Source organism: Ammodytes marinus (genome assembly GCF_949987685.1).
Source record: "Ammodytes marinus genome assembly, chromosome: 21".
Taxonomy (NCBI): domain Eukaryota; kingdom Metazoa; phylum Chordata; class Actinopteri; order Uranoscopiformes; family Ammodytidae; genus Ammodytes; species Ammodytes marinus.
The window spans coordinates 20,304,461-20,322,240 of record NC_137225.1 but is presented as its reverse complement, the minus strand read 5'-3'; the positions used below and the strand labels follow the sequence as shown (position 1 = coordinate 20,322,240).

The 17,780-nt window shown below is 40.1% G+C and overlaps 2 protein-coding genes across 6 annotated transcripts in view; one reads left to right on the top strand and one right to left on the bottom strand.

The window, feature by feature from the left end:
- abi1a (abl-interactor 1a) overlaps positions 1 to 7,657 on the bottom strand; it is a 43,884-nt gene extending 36,227 nt beyond the window's left edge. For all 5 annotated transcript variants that reach the window (XM_080050147.1, XM_080050148.1, XM_080050149.1 and 2 more), the window contains exon 1: positions 7,465 to 7,657. In XM_080050147.1, coding sequence (XP_079906273.1) covers positions 7,465 to 7,581 — 117 coding nt within the window. In that variant the 5' untranslated portion in view covers positions 7,582 to 7,657. The remainder of the gene's footprint in view (positions 1 to 7,464) is intronic.
- Positions 7,658 to 9,028: 1,371 nt separating this feature from the next.
- Positions 9,029 to 17,536, top strand: acbd5a (acyl-CoA binding domain containing 5a). Its single transcript, XM_080049960.1, has 13 exons — positions 9,029 to 9,120; positions 9,451 to 9,588; positions 10,872 to 10,992; positions 11,636 to 11,708; positions 12,145 to 12,268; positions 13,000 to 13,236; positions 13,586 to 13,780; positions 14,303 to 14,397; positions 14,507 to 14,714; positions 15,046 to 15,248; positions 15,859 to 15,918; positions 16,064 to 16,173; positions 16,258 to 17,536. Exons 2-13 carry the CDS (start codon positions 9,492 to 9,494, stop codon positions 16,268 to 16,270), a joined length of 1,536 nt encoding a protein of 511 aa, XP_079906086.1. The 5' UTR covers positions 9,029 to 9,120; positions 9,451 to 9,491; the 3' UTR covers positions 16,271 to 17,536.
- Positions 17,537 to 17,780: the final 244 nt, after the last annotated feature.

Below are 17,780 nucleotides of genomic sequence, written 5' to 3'. Positions count from 1 at the left end.
CACAGAACAAACGGTGCTTAAGGCATTCGCAAGGAAGGCAAAAAGTGTGTACAACAGGTAACTAACCGGGGCATGAGTGTACCCTATCACAACAAGAATAGCAGGGAATGACGTAAGCTAGCAGAGAGGTTTAGCGGGCGCTCCTGGGGCACTTTATCTCATATTTCTGCGCTGAGTAATGACTGCAAGACGCTGTACAATATCCAGGCAGTAGTAGACAGGCTGTCAGCACCTCAGCTGGGTTTGAATTTGAAAAGCGACTACAGAGGAATGCACGTCGTCCCTTGTAAGCAAGCACAATGAAAAGTAGTAGCTGGGAGCCGAGACAAGCTGATTCATCAAACATCCACTTGAACTTGAATAGATAACGACAGGGCTGGTGTAGCAATGCTTGCGATATAAAAGGAAAAAAAATTGCAAATGCTGTACGTGGGCTGATACATCTGAGAACAAGGAGGGAGTGGCAGCCAGTCAGAAGAATGGATCTGTCCCCTGGGAGGTTTTTGAGAAACACTAAACTGCTGAAATACTTCAATTTCACTCAGTCACCCATCCAGTCTGGCAGGATAACGGCCAACAAACCGCAACTGAAGCGCAGCCGGGCTTTTTACAAACAAGGTGGTGCATCGCTTTAAGTGACAGGAAAGCTCCAGACTTCCTCCCAGAGGAGAAGAAGCTGTTCACCCTCCACCCAGAAAGCTGAACACAAGTAGGAGGCGGACAGAATGAGTATTCCTCCGAACTGACGACTATAGATAGACAGTGTAGGGAAGTGAGACTAAATACCCAAATAAAAACTCAAAAGAGGTTTTCACTTCATCAACGCTGCAAAGTTTGGAACATGACAACAAACCAAACCCCTCTCTTTGCTCAGGAAGTAAAATAAAATGCTTGACAACAAAAACAGGCTGCATCTGTTTAAATGTTCAAACACGCAGGAACAATTTGAGGACATTACAACTCAAGAAAAACATTGTTTCCACAGTAGAATCTGCCCTTACAGCTGACAGGCTCGTTTGCGTTTATGTGCTCCCACTTGTCCGGAGGGGGAAATGCTAACGGAAAGAAAAAAAAAATTTCAGGAATGTTTGGAATTCTTCAACATGTAACACTTTTTCAAACGATCAAGTGTTGCTGGAGAGCTTCGGATTCAAAACCGCAAGTGTCGGGGACGAATGGAGCGATAAAGGAAACAAACATTGTAACGGAACCACACAGGATTTATTTTTCTAATGGAGAGGTTAGAAAAGAAACAACATCGTTTTTGACAATCACCCAACTTTTTCGACTTTGGAGGTTAACATTTCATAGGGAACACCTCAGTTTGGAGCGGTGCTTAAAGCCCCTGTTAACATGAATCCAAAAAATCCTTCTATCTACTGTATGTAATATGGGGAGTTAGTTAGTTGCATGATAGAAAGCGTCTGAAAAGTTAGGTTTATTTATCAATCCAAATAAAATATATTGTCATTTAAGTTAGATAAACTTTACATAAATGTGGTTTTGATGGAGGCAGGCTATGCTCTGGTTCTTATGGACACAATGAGTATTTTGAACCAATCACGACAGTTGCCTGCCAAACGGTCTATAAAATCAATGACTGTTTCAATGAAGACCGTTTGATACAGCCACACCCACACAGTCCTGTCAACCGGTATATTTGTTAATAATATATATTTTATTACGTTTTATAGTATTTATGAACATTTATTTTCCATCAGATTTTTTTTAAAGATTATTGTGACACCCAAATTTGATATTTATTTATTTATTTATTTATTTATTATTCCGGACAATTACACATAATACATAATTTTCTCATTGCATATTCATACATATTACTTTGTGTTATCGTCCGAAGGGAAGCAGGAGAAGCCAATGTTTTATTATTTTAGACCAGGTTCCCTGAGGCTTTAAGGGGGAAAGCAGTGTAGTCTAGAGGGCAGAATGAGTGTAAATGCAAGTGGTTTGCATGGCACTTTGCTGTGTGATGTTTCGACCACAGATTGCTGCAGACTGGACAGAATGAGATATAAGAGAGGCAGCTGCTCTGTGGGATGTTGTATTGACGTGGCCGTGTGACATCCAGCAGCTCAATGGGAATAAGGTGGAGCCGATGGATATGATATTACAAGGAAGACAAATTTAGGATCTAAGCGTTCCTCAAGCCATTTTATGGTCATTTAGTTCCTTCTGATACAGCCCTGCAGTGATATATTACAGAAGAGATGAAAGGTAAAACCCAGTATTGACTTCCATAATGCCTCCAGTGTCCTATGAAAGAAGAAAATGTGTCACTTTGATCAGTTATATGAGATCAAACATTATCACATGAAAGGACAAAGTTCATAACAGAGAAATTCCAGCACTTTTAGGCCTGAGTCTATTTTCTCCATCATGACTCACCACGTCTGTCACACAGACTTAGGAAACATTGACTGGGAGCCCTATGGCTGGCAGATCAAATACATAGGAACCAGTGATCTGATGGTGAAATGTGATTATGCTGAATCAGCTATGCAGGGTTTATCAAGAATGCTTTACTTTCGATAGTACTTCGATATTTTTTTTTTCTCTTCCTATTTTGCATTAAGGATAAAATTAAATAAACTAAATAATAGTTTACAGATTGGGAATGAGGCCATGCAATGCATCAGACAGCCACCTGTTGTTTTAAATATTCTAGCCCATTGAATATTCCATTTTTTACCACATTCAAATAGGGAGTTTGAATTTCAAAGCCCTGAAGCAGTGTGGGGATTTCTAAGGGAATACTTCCTGTCTTCAGTTCACCCTTCAAAGATAAGTGTTTGGGTTTCTGTTAAATTAACATCTTTAGCAGCAGGAGTCTCGTGCTTCTAGCCCAAATCATTATTCCCCCTGAATCCACATTTGACTAAATCTCTTTAATGGAGAGAGCGAGTTGATAGTTGAAGTCAATAAAATAAGAGAGATCTCATCAGAAAGCTATTCGTCTTGGATGGGGGAGTAACTAAACGCCCACTCCAGCCACCTGAGAAAGACAGACGAGGGCAGTGAAAGTGAAACCGGAACGTGTACAGAATGAAGAAAAACCTTAACAACTCTCCAATCCTTTCTTAAGTCTTTAAAAAGAAAATACCTCAGCAGTACACAGTGTGAATTCTTAATTCCTGTTTCTCCACTGGGGCAGATGGAGGCTGCCTGAAGGGCCATAAGGTCTACCTGACCTTGAAGAAACTGCCAGCACTACGATTAAACATTCCTTCAGTATGTCAGGGAACAGGCACAAAGGGGAAGTTGGCCCAAGGAGGGAGCTCATTAACCTTTTCTCAAGTGTCTCTTTAATTGGTTGGTCCTGGCAGAAAGGCCCTGTTCACGATGCACCTGGAATAACATTCAAATGAAGCTATTTCTTAGAGAGTCTGAGTTGGAGGACATCTTTATTTTCTGTTGGCTGGGTCACCCTGACACTGAAAGGTTATTCACGCTTTTCTGCATGTGCGTGAACGATCCGCGCAAAGCCTGCAGGCCTACGATTCAATCTACTATCAGACCATTAAGTTCAAATGAATCAATAAAGCACATTCAAAATAAAAACCCTATAGTTGACCAAAGTGCTTAACAAGCTCAGGCTTTCTAGTGACAATAACAGTATGCTTTTAATTCCCCCCCGAAACTCCTACACTCTCTAGCATGCAGTAATGGATCAGTCCAAAAGCCCGGACCAAACCAAACGCTAGTCATCTGAGGGGGGAGCAGTGACAGGTGGTCAAAAGGAAAGAACCACCTGTAACAAACTGCCCTTCAGGGTCAATAAAGATTATAAAAAGGATGAATGGGCCTGGCTGGGATTCTGGGAGAAAAACCAGGCCAGTGCACAAAGACAGAAAGATACAGCAGGAGAAAGAAGGACAGGAAACGAGGACTCAGGCTAACCCTAAGAGACAGAACAGTGTTAGGAAAGAAATGAAAAACAAACTCAATATTTGCCACCTGCTCCTGTCTGGGGGTGGGAGTCACATTAATCGTCCAGGGAAAAAAGCTAAGGGCAGGTACACCAAGGTTATATGGCCAGAGCACAGCCTTCCAACTCCATTGACACAGGATGCTACCTGTCCTGTGCTGTATTGATTCAAACACTTCAAAACTGCTCATTTAGCAGCAGCGGTGTGAACAGAAAGCCCACGTTGGCATGGGGCTGGCTCAGCAGCAGGCACCGCAGTCACATGCCCTGCAGAGCTTGCAACACTTGACCTGATCCCGAGTCTGACCTCTCGCTTTTTCCACAAAACATCTTACTTCCATTTCCCCATTTCTTCTTGTTGTTACGCCAACATGTTTTGTTTGTGGCATAGGCATGTAAGACATTTTTTCATGCTGTATTTATACTTTTTCTGGAAGTTAAATGATGCTACATTAAGATATAATCCGTTCCCATTTTAAGCCCAGTACAAGTGCCGTCTTAAAACAGCCATAGGAGAACCCAATTGCTCTCAGGGTTTCCCCAGTTTATTCCAGGCATGGCGGCCAGCCATGCCTAAGATAATAGAGTATCATATGACAAAGAAAAGGTAGCAAATGAATCATTGAAAAAGTTAAAGTTATCATTAAAACAATTATAAATCAATTTTCAAAATACTTAATATTCATTTTCCATCAATAGTTTCAGTGCTGTATAACTATGCAATACAGCCTGAGCAGCACAACTGCTAAAACCAGTATTTAGGTATCACTGTGTTTAACAAAGCAGCCAGCCAACAGGCCTTTCAGTGAGTCCTGCCAACAGGACCAGGTGGCCCACTTTACATAGACTGCATGTGTCCTTGTCACAGAGGTTAAACACACACGCTGCTGACAAGCATCAATGAAAAAAGTAAAGTACATTTCAAGGGGGCTGCAAGGATAGGTTTTTATTCCTGTCACTACATGCCATTGCTAGAATAAACAGTGCAATATTAAAATACTAAAAAAAACAGAATAGTTGGAACAATCTCTGTGGATTTTTTTTGGGTCCATAATTAAGACACTTCCTGACACAGAGAGAAGGCATTTCCAGGAGCCAGTGTTCAGAGTCAGCGGGGCAAACAGGAAACATAACTCTGACCTGTCAATGTGTCATAAAGCCCCCCCCCCTCCACACACACACACACAGAACAAGTCACTATCAAGTTGAGAAAGTGGGGCAGTGATCCGTTCTTGTCTAAACACAGTACCATCTGCTGCAGAACTGCACTACAGTGACTACAGTCCACACCACACACCAACCAAAAACCAACAAACCAACAACGCTGTCATGACAAGGAGAGAGAGAGAGACAGAGAGAATGAGAAGAGGGAGAGAGGATGGAGGGAGGAGTGCAGAGAGGGCACACCGGCTCAAGCTGAGGCATGTTGATATGTGCGGGCTGGGCTTCCCTTCCTAGTGTACAGCTTTATGTTTGTGAGGCAGAGAGAGAGGGAGAGAGAGAGAGAGGTTTATAAGAAGTGCACTGTTAGTCTGTCACTTGCGCATGCCAAGACAGCGAAGTTTGCTGAAAAAAAAGCTTAACATTTTACAAGAATTGTATGAATTTTTTGACTTTAGGGCTTTCAACCAGATGCACTCTGCTAACATACAACAGGATCCCCTACCGATTAGACATAATAGAATTTTTCATGGGGTTTTAGTTAAAGTGACAACTGAATTCAGATCAAATTCTGTATGGCTTGTAAAAACACCATCCATCATACTGTGCCGTTTACTGTGAGCACCTTTTTCACATGTTACATCTCATTAGTTGGGCTCTCGGGGGAGATTTTTCATCCCACCATGATCTCAATGCTATTTTTGGAGCCTCATCTGTTCACCAAGAGCAACATTTTGGGGTGAATCACACTTTATTGTCGTCATTATAGTGGTAAAGAACTACGATTTAAAGATGCCTGACCCAACTTTTAAAAGATACATTTTCTGATAAGATTATTGCCTTGATAAAAATGGCAACAATATTATCTAAACTAAAAAGGACTACAGGACTCCAAATGACACCAAGCATTTGATGCCTCCATCTCATGTCACAACTGCAGGAAGGACAAACAGTCATGTCCATAGTTTTTCTTTATCTTGCTGTATGTAAACTATCACAAAGAAAACATTGCTTTTCTGAGTGTGAGCGAGGCTATAAGTGGTACAAAGCTACAGAGACGAGCTTCTTGATGCCAAATAGTCACTAGGACTAGTGGGAAGAAAAACAAAATTACAGGGGGGGAGTCCTCAGGGAGCACAGCTGGAACGGACACACCCTCTGGAGCTGATACGTGGGTCGTCTCCCTGCTGCAAAAATGTTTTCTCACCAACCGCTGTTTGTCTGTCACTCAGTTTGTTCTCAAAACCCAGCTGACTTTCTTTTTTTTTAGCTGCGGTTTACCACAGTCAGATATCATGACTAGAATTTGAAGAAGAAAAAAACCTATGTGGTCATCTGTTTCAAACAAGCACTATTTTCACTGCAAGCAAATTTAGCAGTGAAGTTTCAACTGAAATGTTGCTAAAAGAAGATCACATATGAGCTACTTTTACAAGAAGGGAAGCCAAATACAGGCCAGTAGAGATGAAAGCAAGAGCTGTTCCCATGAATGAGTTGAGGGAAGGGTGTGGGGGATCAATACCTCCAGCCTTTATTGACCAACTAACAATCGCTTTACATTCCTCCCTCTGTCGCAGGCGTGCAAACCAAGCTGAATGATATTAAAAGTAAAATAATTCTAAAAAATAAATAAGACTGCATCTACTTTAATTCTTGTTAAGAAATTAAAATTAAAAAAAATTAAAACTAGGCTATCTTCTGAAGATTTCCAATCATGCATTAGGCTTCAATGTGGCATTATAAATGAACACAAACATCATGCATAAACGATAAAAGCCATGCACTGCCATTATAGCATGTGAGTGCTAAGTGAAGACACTGTAATATCCCTGTCGTATCCCAATGGGCACTTTGTGGTATCAAATGGTGCGTTTAATGACCTTATGGACTAATATTCATGTAGTTATAGTTTTAATGTGACATGTAGGCTTGTAACCCCTCTCGTATAGTTGTATAGGCCTAATTAATTGAAGCAAACAAGCTGCAGTAACTTTTATATACAACATGTTTTCTAGGAGCTTAAACTGTAAAACAAACAGGCCTCCATATCAGTAGTGAGAGTGGAGGCAGTTTTGAACCGACTCAGTGTAATAATAGTGGCCAATAAAATAAAAAGTAGACACACCCTCAGTTTAAACGGGATACTTATATTACAAATGGTGAAACAGGCTACATATAAATCTCCGACGGTCTTAAAGAAAAACATTTAACTGTTGTTTGTAAGAGCTCCAAGCTTTGGGCGGAGAGCACCGAGCCCAGTTTCTTTATCCACATTTCCTGTCCCAACAACCATTCAACCCCGGAGCCTTTCCGCAGAGAGAGAGAGAGATAGCGTGGCGGGCGGCTCGCGCTCTTACCTGGACATAATTGTTCTCGCAGTAGTCCGCGACTCTGGTAAGGTTTTGGTAACTCTCCACGAGCGCTCTTTTACCGGCCGGAATCTCTTCCTCTAACAACATTTGTAGCTCTGCCATCTTAACATCTCTCCGCAGAGCCGCCCTACCACTCTGCCTTCCCCCCTTTGATTGAAACAGCCACCAGCGACCAGCCCAAGCTCTGCCTGAGAAAAAAAGAAAAAAAAGTCCTCTCCCAGCTATTGTGGGATTCCTGCCCGTCGGTTTGGCGTAACCTCATCACGAAGATCGTCGGTGAAGGCGAAGAGGACTTACTCATTACTTTAAAAGTGAGACCAGTATTTGTTCTGCAAGCAAGGCATCAACATTATTATCATGTTTTTAATGTGTTATTATTATTATTTAGCCTACTCAGGTTGTGTAATTTGTTTTAATGATTGACAGTACTTTATGATTATTTATTCGATACAGTTTTTTGTTTTGTTGTAATTGTTCTTTCAACTGTGTTCATACAAATTACACAATATATATTGTTTAAATGTATTTACTTTGTCTCAGTGCATTTTGCATTCATGTGCACGTTCTGTGGTCATTGCTTTAAACACTTTATTGCATGTTTTGTTTTAACAAACAACAACATATGAATTCATATACTTCTTATTGTAAAATGTAATTCTTTGTTTTACAATTTTGTTTGTGATTTGCATTTCTCAGTTTTTGCTTTGCATCAAAATACCAACGCACATTTGGTGTATGAAACAAACTTGGCAATAAAAATGTCTCTGATTCTGACACATTGTCATGTATGAAATGAATAAGGCCTATGCATGATCACAGTAAGGTTGATACTATAATAACAAATTAAATACAACTTTTTATTTAAAATCTGTAGTACATGAAAAACCACAAAACAAATAGCATCAAAAAAAGACTATCAACCCAGGCTCAAATATAAGTTCATCATCATACCTAATGAAGGTGGGATCCCTTTTTTTCAACCAATAGTACAAAATCAAAATATATGCAATATAAGACTAAGAAACGCAGCAATTCCTCATATTAAATAACTAAAAGTAAGTCATGTTTGGCCTTTTAACTCAAAAATACATTAACATTTAATCGATTGTCAAAATGTATCTTTACTTATGTTGACTGACTTAAATCAACCAATTTCAGATGCAGACATCTGACATCGACCAGTGGTACTCAAAAATAAAGACAGAGTGAGAGCTCTTACTAATCTCTCCCGTCTACCTATCACTCTTCCAACTGAAAAAAACATGGATCCTGACTAGAGCATATTGGGATGTGTAGTTTTGCTCTGAACCTTCGTTAAAGTGATAACATGTCGTGAATTTGTTGTGAAATTTCATAAAATTATATTTGTTGAAATTCACATCTTCATACTTTGTGGTTAACTCAGTGAATATATTTTAGTTTCTCCGTAAAATCCGCTCTTGGGCCATTAAACCGTTCTATGCTTGAAACTACATTTTAGTAGACGCGGAGGATTATGGGGCTTGTCGGAAATCTAGTCAGAAAAAACTACAACTCCCAGAATACATATTTTCCAGGCTCTTATGATATTGTTCATGGCGTCTGGTCGAGAGGTAAAGACAGGTCGCCGTCTTTCTGACAGATAGGCCGTTGACTTTAACGGTAAGTGTCAACTATTTTAAGCTTTTCTGTCGACTGTTGGAAAGTATAAATTATTATTTAGCGCAAATATCCGGGCAGTTTGACTTGTGTCGCACATTAAATGGCGTGTCCTATAAACACAACCTCCTCCTACTGGTGGACATAACATACTGTAGAAACGGTAATTTACAAGTTTAGCTAGTCGCATTTAAGATGCAAAAAGTCTGGATTTACAGCCTTAAATAGCTATTTGGAGATAACATTAATGTAATTAGATGAGTCAGCTTTATCTGTGTGTTCTGTGGCGCATCTTTTATTGCCGTTGTATTAACATTTACTGTCCGTCTGCAGGTGTGTGTGTGTGTGTGTGTTGACTGTGTCAGTTTGACACTATGGAGGTGGCGAGGGTCTCAGAGGAAGATGAGAGGCGTCTGGTCCTGATAAGGTTTGATGCTGCCGTCAAAGTGATCAAGAGTTTACCCCCGGACGGTGAGTGAACACACACCAGTATGCCATCTTCAGGATGTTATGTCGTGTTATTATTGCTAGATGGGTTCAGATCCCCCACCACAAATCTAGTAATAAAGCACTTAAGATTAAGAAGACATAATTGAATGACAATCCCAAAGGGGAAATACAATTTTGACTGTGTTGTTGACACACAGGCCTGAAATACACACATGCACAAACAGGACCTATACATTTCTTGATAGAGAAGGCTGCCTGTTTCATAATAGAGAGAGAGCAGTTTGGGGACTGGTGCCTTGCTCAATAGTTACCTCGGCAGTGTCTACTAGGAGGTGAACTGGCACGTCTCCAGCTATGCGTACAAACTCCAAGTCTGTTCCCATGCTGTACTTGAACCTACCGTTTCCCAAGCCAAAGCCCCTATGGATTGAGCAATCGTCTGCCAAGTCTGGTCTTTTTGTAGATTTACTTTATAATGCACAAATGCAAAAAAAAAACAAGTTTATTGGGCTGGTCCCAGGAGCAACTAACTGGACTACTCTATTATTTCCTGTTCTTCATGAAAGTATGCTGATGATTGCATAATCAACCGTTTAACAAGATCATAAGGGTCTTTTTCCTTTCATATTTATGTGGTGTATGTACATTACCATCATTACCAATATAAAGTAGAGCGTTTGCAGTCTTGCGGGTGTGACATGGGGCTTCAACAAAATGGTATCAGGCTGGGTCAGGTGCAGTGGAACAGCTTGGTCTGCCTTGGATCTTGTGCGATTTAAAAGAGGCTTAATCCACTTTACTAACAGTGTGCATAGAGAGACACTCACCTGCTGTCTGCAACTGAAAGCAGGGATCCCAATAGTCTCTAATGAAAGGTTGGGCCTAAGTTGTCACAGAGCCTTTTTTTTTTTTTTCGCTATTAAGTTGTGTATTTTGAATGACCTGAAATAAAATAAAGGCATACCCAATTAAACTTAAAACTTAAATATTTTTTTTACATTTGAAGTAGTAAAAAGTCATGTTTTCTGCAAACTTGTCCCTAACCCAAAGTAATTGATACTTTGTGTGTACATTTTCGGTCTTTGTGAAATTGGCATATAATTCCATTCCGAGTGGCATTAAAAAAAAAGTCTTAAATGCAACTAAATACAGTAGCACAACAGTCTGTAATGAAAGGCTGTGTTGTCTCTGATCCCTCACATACATGTTAAAGATAGAAAAAAGAAATAAATAATAGCAGCTTTTAGGGAACAGCTTTTTTGCACATTTTAATTATAGAATGTCCTTTTTTATTTCGCCCTCAGGTCCCTTTCAGCCGTCCAACGACATGATGCTCAAGTTCTACAGTTACTATAAACAAGCCACCGTGGGAGAGTGCAACATACCCCGGCCTGGCTTCTGGGATGCAGTCGGCAAAGCAAAATGGTAACAACAAAAAGGAGAAGTACTCTCTATATGTTATTTCTTTTTGTTGTTTTTTTTTAAATAAATGTTTTTTATTAGTATAGTAGTTTAATTTCTGAGAGAAATAGTAGTGTTTTCAAGTGTGTTCAAGGCAAATCTTGAAATTGACTGCAACTCTGTATAAATCGTACAATGCTGTAATCGAAACAGTGTTAAATAGGTGCACATTGCTCAACGTATTGCCTTTTGCCCACTTTGTCCTCACTGAGCATAACAACTCTCTCCCCACTCTCCTCTCCTCTCGCTCTCTCCGGTCTCACGTTGTGTTAAATGATCTCTGGACTCTGCTAGGAATGTAACCTCTTACCCACTCTGCTGGACAGTTTGAGTTCCTCCCCCCCACATGGTCCCACACAAAGACAATAATCCACTAATTGGGAAAACAAATAATTTGGAAACAGCTCTAGTTACTGATGAAGGGGTTAAGTTTCTGTCGACCTTTGACCCACAGCGAACAAAGAACACACTGACCTCAAATAAACTGTTAAAAAAGGTCCAAGTGGTCAGAGCCGAATCCTGGTCACAGACTTATTTTTTGCTGATCGTTTTACTTTATGAAAGTGATATATTATAATTAATTTTTGGTTTGATTACATTTTTTCAGGGATGCATGGAATTCTCTTGGAGAAATGCCAAAAGAAAAAGCAATGGCAGCCTACGTTGATGAAATGAAACTGGTACGTTTTACTCTATTAAAGTTACTCTGATAGATAATTTTAACAGTTTGCATCAGCATGTTTCTACAGTTGCACAGAATGGACTAAATGAATGGCCTTAATTGTTTCTTGATATAGTGGGTGTTATTGGAAAATGCACCTGTCGGAAGAGCAAGAAGAAGCACTATAGAATAAATAACTAAATACATCTTCTCCTCATCACTTGATATTGTGGAAAGACTTGAGGCAGTGATGGGTGATGCCATCATTAGAAACTAGCTTATTGTCCTTGAAGGCCACTGTAGCTTCTGTACATTCTCCCAAAGAGAGGGGTTAGCAAGGGAGCGTTGCAATCTGGAATCTCACCACTAGATGACGCTCAAAATAACTCCTTTATTCTACACTGCACCTTTCACTGTTTATGGATTTGAGCTGAACATCTGTGTTGTTCACGTAGATCCTGGAGGGCATGCCCATGACAGCCGAGGTGGAGGAGCTGCTGCGCGTGCTCGGCCCGTTCTACGAGCTGATTGACGAGAAAAACAAGAGAAAGATCACTGAGATATCTGACCTGAGCACAGGTGGGTTTCAACTCACCAGCTGTGGGAGTCTTTCACTGTCTTTGTGATGTTAAAAAAAAAAAAACAGCATGCAGAGCTTAACCTTTTTATAATTTGCCTCTTGGTCCGACGCTCAGCCCGTTTGACAAATTTTGCTAGGCAACTGGAAGGCAAGTACATTACTGTGTAGTTATATGTAGTCTCGTATTCGTCTGGTGTTGTAGTTTAGATGCTTATTGTGCTTTATAGCAGTCATGTCACGTATACGCTTCATCAGTGATACAGAACATTAAAGGTGATGTCAGCGATTATTGTCAAAATCACTTTTTGTCAACATCAGTAATTATCTCCTCTTGATCCACTACCTGTCTGTAATGTGTGTGCTCTGTATAAAACACAGCCTAGGCTCTGTAAAAGAAAGGTATGTACACAAAGTGGGCCCATCTAGCCAGAAACATGCCCGTTTACAGAGCTTAGGCTGTGGTTTTAACACTTGACTTATTTTCAGCGCACACACAGTACTTTCAGGTAGCGGATCGTGAGGTGTCACTGATTTTTTTTTTACAGCATTCTCCAGAATCACTGACTCCACCTTTTTAAGGTTTCTTTTGAAATACACCCTTTCACTCCTCATGTACACAGGTTGTTTTGGTGTGAATCCAATTAATAAAAGTATAATTTACATTATTTACTTAAAAATAGTATTGTTTAGGTATTTGTGTTATTCCAATACAATCCATTCTGCTGCACAGGGTTTGGCACTGTGCTGAAATCAATGCAGTCAAAGAGCGTCACAAAGAGCATCATCAGAACGATGGAAATGAACGGCTCTCTGGAGAGCCGTCCGCCCAGGAGGATCAAACCAAAGGAAGTGAAGGAACAGTCAGAGGAAGAGGAGGAGGAGGAGGAGGAGGAATCACAGGACGACGAGGAAGAAGAGGGGGAGGAGAAAGAAGAAGAGGAAGAGGTGATAAGGGAGGTCAGCAAAGGTAAAGACATACAAATTTACTCCATATATCCTCCCTACATTTGATTATGTAACATATTCAACCAGATGTATTTGAATTATTTTAATTAGTTATTATTTAGATTAGATTAGATAAGATTGTTTTGTATTTTTTATTATCTGATTGTTTTGATTGTGTAGGTGTGGTTTTCATACAAGCCTGTACATGTGTATATATGTGTACCCACACATTTTCTTTTTATGTTACATAACATTGTTATCACTATGTGTTTTATATTATTTATAAGTGAAATAAAACTAAAGAAATTCAGAAAATGTTGTAAAAAAAACTCTTCATTGATAAGTTTTTCTTTTTTGGGATTCAATTTCAGACAAGAACTCAGCAGCTTCACAGCCAAAGAAGAAAGGTTCGTCCAGGAGACACAAACCTGCTCCCTTGTCCAATGGTAAAGTGGCTAACGGGGTCTCGCATCTGACCAATGGGAATCATCCTAAAACTGCCCTGAACAGTGCTGACTCTCACGAGGGATGTGTCAGTGAACCGCTCCTCAACGGCCACCACACGGGTACGGTAACACAATGTTTCATTCTGGTTAAAAAACATGTTACACTCGTGAACTCCCTGTTCTGTTTGTATTAGCAACACATACAATGTTTCAACACGGTTACTTAGAACTGAACTCACCCTCTGCCTGTGCACCATGTGATCAGATAATCTGCTAATCTTCATTCTCAGACCTTGTTGCAACTCAGCATACGTAGAATCCTCACACTTCACATCCCGGCTGCTCCTGGAACAGTTGTAGTGGACTAAATTAAGGGCTCTGTTGAAATGGCACAAAAAGCCTTCAGATTAAATGTTCTCACCAGCATAGCTTCTATAATTCTTCTAAATGGAGGGGAAGGGATGAAGCATTGCATTCTCGAATTTCACCACTAGATGAGGACAAAATTATCCTATATTACCGACTGTACCTTTTTAAATGAAGGCTGGCTTTCTCCATGTCACTGTTAATTACAGTGCACCTTACTCAAGGCTAATCTGAAGCATTTTTGCTCTCTTTTTTTGCCCTTTGTACTGATCTCAGATCCCGTTGTTGACGTGTCTGGCCCCGGTCACGTCGCCAGTGACTCAGACAGCGAAGTCTACTGTGATTCTGTGGACCAGTTCGGCCAAGAAGAGGCACGTAGCAACTTAAATCCACCTGTTTATCTATTCTAAAGGGTTGTAGCTCTTGGTTTATCGTCCCTAGCATATTCATAATGTGCTGTTTGGTGTGCATCTTCTCCAGAACTCTGAGCACAACCGTTCCTATGACGACCTGGATGAGGAGGAGAACCAGTCCCAGCTGCCTCTAGAGGAGCCAGAGGAAGATGGCGGCGCTCCCTCACAGATGATCAGGTGTGGAGGAGAAGATGGCGAGAACGGAGGAGCGGTGACACAGAGACAGGGCCTGGATGAAGACAGGCCAGACAGCTCTCTGGTCAGGAGAGGGAGAGGTACGGTTGCCCCTTATGGAGCTTAGTTTGACTGTGATTTGCAAAATAGGATGTTCTTAAGAGGACTACTGTACTGTACATATTTGACATAATTTCCTTTCAGGCATTGTGTTTCATTGATTACAATTCTGACAGGAAAAGCTCAATTAGAAGGGTGAAAAGATGGCTTGATCAATTAGGAAAATAATAGGCGGATCACTCAAAAAGAAAAAAGAATTGGTAGTTGCTGCCGTACTGTCAAATAATCATTATTTACTGACGCGTGAACGTGTTCTTTTGAGGCAGGCATTGTGGGTTCATTTATTTTATCATAATGAATGTGTCTTTTCAGGCTCCAGATCTCCAGGCCTGGGCTCTGGCTCTCTGGTGCCCATGTATGGTGGTGGAGATGGGGACGGGAGCGGCTGGGGAGGAGCCGGGACCCCTGGAGGAAGTCTGAACGAACAGATAGTGGTGGCGTTGGCTAGACTACAGGAAGACATGCAGAGCGTCCTGGAGAGGCTGCACACACTGGAGGCTCTCACTGCCAGCCAGGTCAGACCAGCAATGATGATCCTAAAAAACAAGCACATTAATCAGATGATGGCAACCATTTTGATCAAGCTGGTTGTGTTCAAGTGCAAAAATGAATGGTACTTTGAAAAGGCTATATACATCAATAAAAAAGTGTAGTTGGATTTTGATAATATTGCACTACTCTACAGAGATTTTTTTTTTTTTTTAATTGTCAAAAAAAAAGTACGGCATATTGTAGAAGTTGTTCCTTTTTAATTAAGGGAATACATATTCAAATCAATATGAAATGAACTAAATCTATATACATGTAAAGGTTATTTCCAACTACGTATCGTGACTAATAGAAACACAAAAAATGTAGCTGCTATTGTGAAGCGTCTTTGAGCATTTGGAAAAGCGCTATATAAATCCGTATATGTATAATTAAAATGGCTGTGACATGGTGCACGTTGTTGTACCTGGATCCTGCTCAGTCATGATTGCACTGTGTAGATGAGGCTCGTAAGCAGAGCAGATAAAGGGTCTGTACTTTGGCTTTGTAAACAATCTGAGGATGGATCATCACATGATGTTGTTTACTTTCACCTTTTGATTAACTTTTTATGATTATTTTTCTTACTCTCTGCAGGCAAGATCAATGCCTCTGTCTCCAACGTATCCATCCCCCCTAGTGAAAAAGAGGAGTCGGGTAATTCAAGTTTTATAATTATAAGTGGGAACTACAATGCTTTATTCTTAGAATTGACCACTAGACTATTTTGACCCACTGATTTTGTTTTGAAATAATGCTGACTGTTAAAATTCCTCCTCTTTTTTTTCTTTCTATTTCCTAGAAACCGTCCTGGTGGCCTTTTGATATATCTCCGACCAGTTTGGCCTTTGCCATGATATGGCCATTTGTGGCTCAGTGGCTTATTCGCCTATTTCTACAGAGGAGGAGAAGGTATTCTTTTAGAAATAAATCTTCACTTGAATATGCAGTTTAAAATTGCAATACCTAATTTTAACTCCTGTCCTTCTTTATCAGACGAATCAACTGAACCTGTTATCACCCAAACACCCACGGGCCCGGAAGACAGAGAGGAGCCCTCTAAATGTCTATGAACGGCTGTAACTCCCCACTGCTTAGACCCACAGCCCTGTAATTTGCTTTTGCACTATGAAGAAGGCACTTAGAGTGAAGAGCGAGAGGGAGATATCCCCTCATGTGTGTTGTATGTGTACTATGGATGTGGAATCAAATAGGAACATGAATGTAAGGGCTGTGATTATACAACCTGTTTTTTCAACAACAACAAAAAGGATGATACCACTGCACTGGAGTCTTTGACCATGTAAGGAGAAATGGTTTGTGTTGAAAGAGAGAGGGGGAACTTCAGAGTTGGGACGTCATCAACTACAGTAGCCACACAGTTATTCTTATAACTTAAGCTTGGTTGCACCCAAAAATATGGGCCTAATACTATATTGTTTTGGGCATAATGCTTGATGTCGTTCTATATTTTCACAACTTACTGTTCATCAGTTGCCTAGGCAATGCTGCTATAATAAAATGTTGTAATAACTGTAGAATAGAAGGAAGGATTGAATGTAGAAATATATCAATATGTGAGATTATTTTGAAATTCTGAAAATAAGTTAATATTTATTGCTTTGAGCAGCAGTTAGGATGAAGGCATTTCTGGCCTGAATGCAGCTGTATAAATTGAGGTTTACGTTTAAAGTGACGGCTAAACGTGTGTGTGTGTGTGTGTACGTTAGACCAGGTTCTCATCACCATATCGGTGTGTGCTTTACGTCAAAGCGCTCTCCACTTAATCATTTCCCCAAATAGAAAAAGTGCCTCAACACCATAAGGTACATTCAAACTGTAGGTGGCATTATGATTTCCTCCATTCATTTACTGTAGCATAACTGTTCCAGTGCTGGACCAAATTCACATTAATCAAAGAACCTGGTGAGGACCCCCTATCAGCTAATCTGATCAATAATACAGAACTCGTCACTGTCTGTGTTAATGGTGCCACATTTGTGTATACTGTTATCATTTTAAAGTGATTTAATGTTAGTGAATATTGTGGAGAGATTTTGTGTGAGTGACTGTAACCATAAATTGTTTTGCAAAGCAGTGTGATCTATACAAAATTGTATATTATAACTGTACATAATGTAAAATGCAGTATTTTAATTGCATTCCCTTTGCATTAATATAGAAGACTATCATATTTACAAAGGTTTAAATCTGCAAGTACTAATCTTTCAGAGCCATTATGTTTTAATAAAAAATAAATAATTTGTTGACCTTTCTACTGAGATGTACTAAGGCTTTTTCACCCTCTCTGCCTGTGGATAGAGTGGTGTCTGCATGTGATCATCGAAGACGCAAATACAATTTTCATAAAGCATTTATTTGTCCAAATTATTTCAAATGTGTTCTATAATTCTAGGAATATGTATACTGTAGTATCTTCTAAGACATGCTTTTGAAGAGATTGAGAACACTAGAATGCCTGCAGTCAATATGTGAAAGTTAGCTTACACAAATAGCTG

Excerpts from the sequence above, each read along its gene's own strand:
- acbd5a (XM_080049960.1), top strand. The coding sequence starts at position 9,492 with ATGGAGGTGGCGAGGGTCTCAGAGGAAGATGAGAGGCGTCTGGTCCTG. Across the intron at positions 9,589-10,871 it reads CAAGAGTTTACCCCCGGACG|GTCCCTTTCAGCCGTCCAAC; the intron begins GTGAGTGAACAC and ends TTTCGCCCTCAG. Across the intron at positions 12,269-12,999 it reads GATATCTGACCTGAGCACAG|GGTTTGGCACTGTGCTGAAA; the intron begins GTGGGTTTCAAC and ends TCTGCTGCACAG.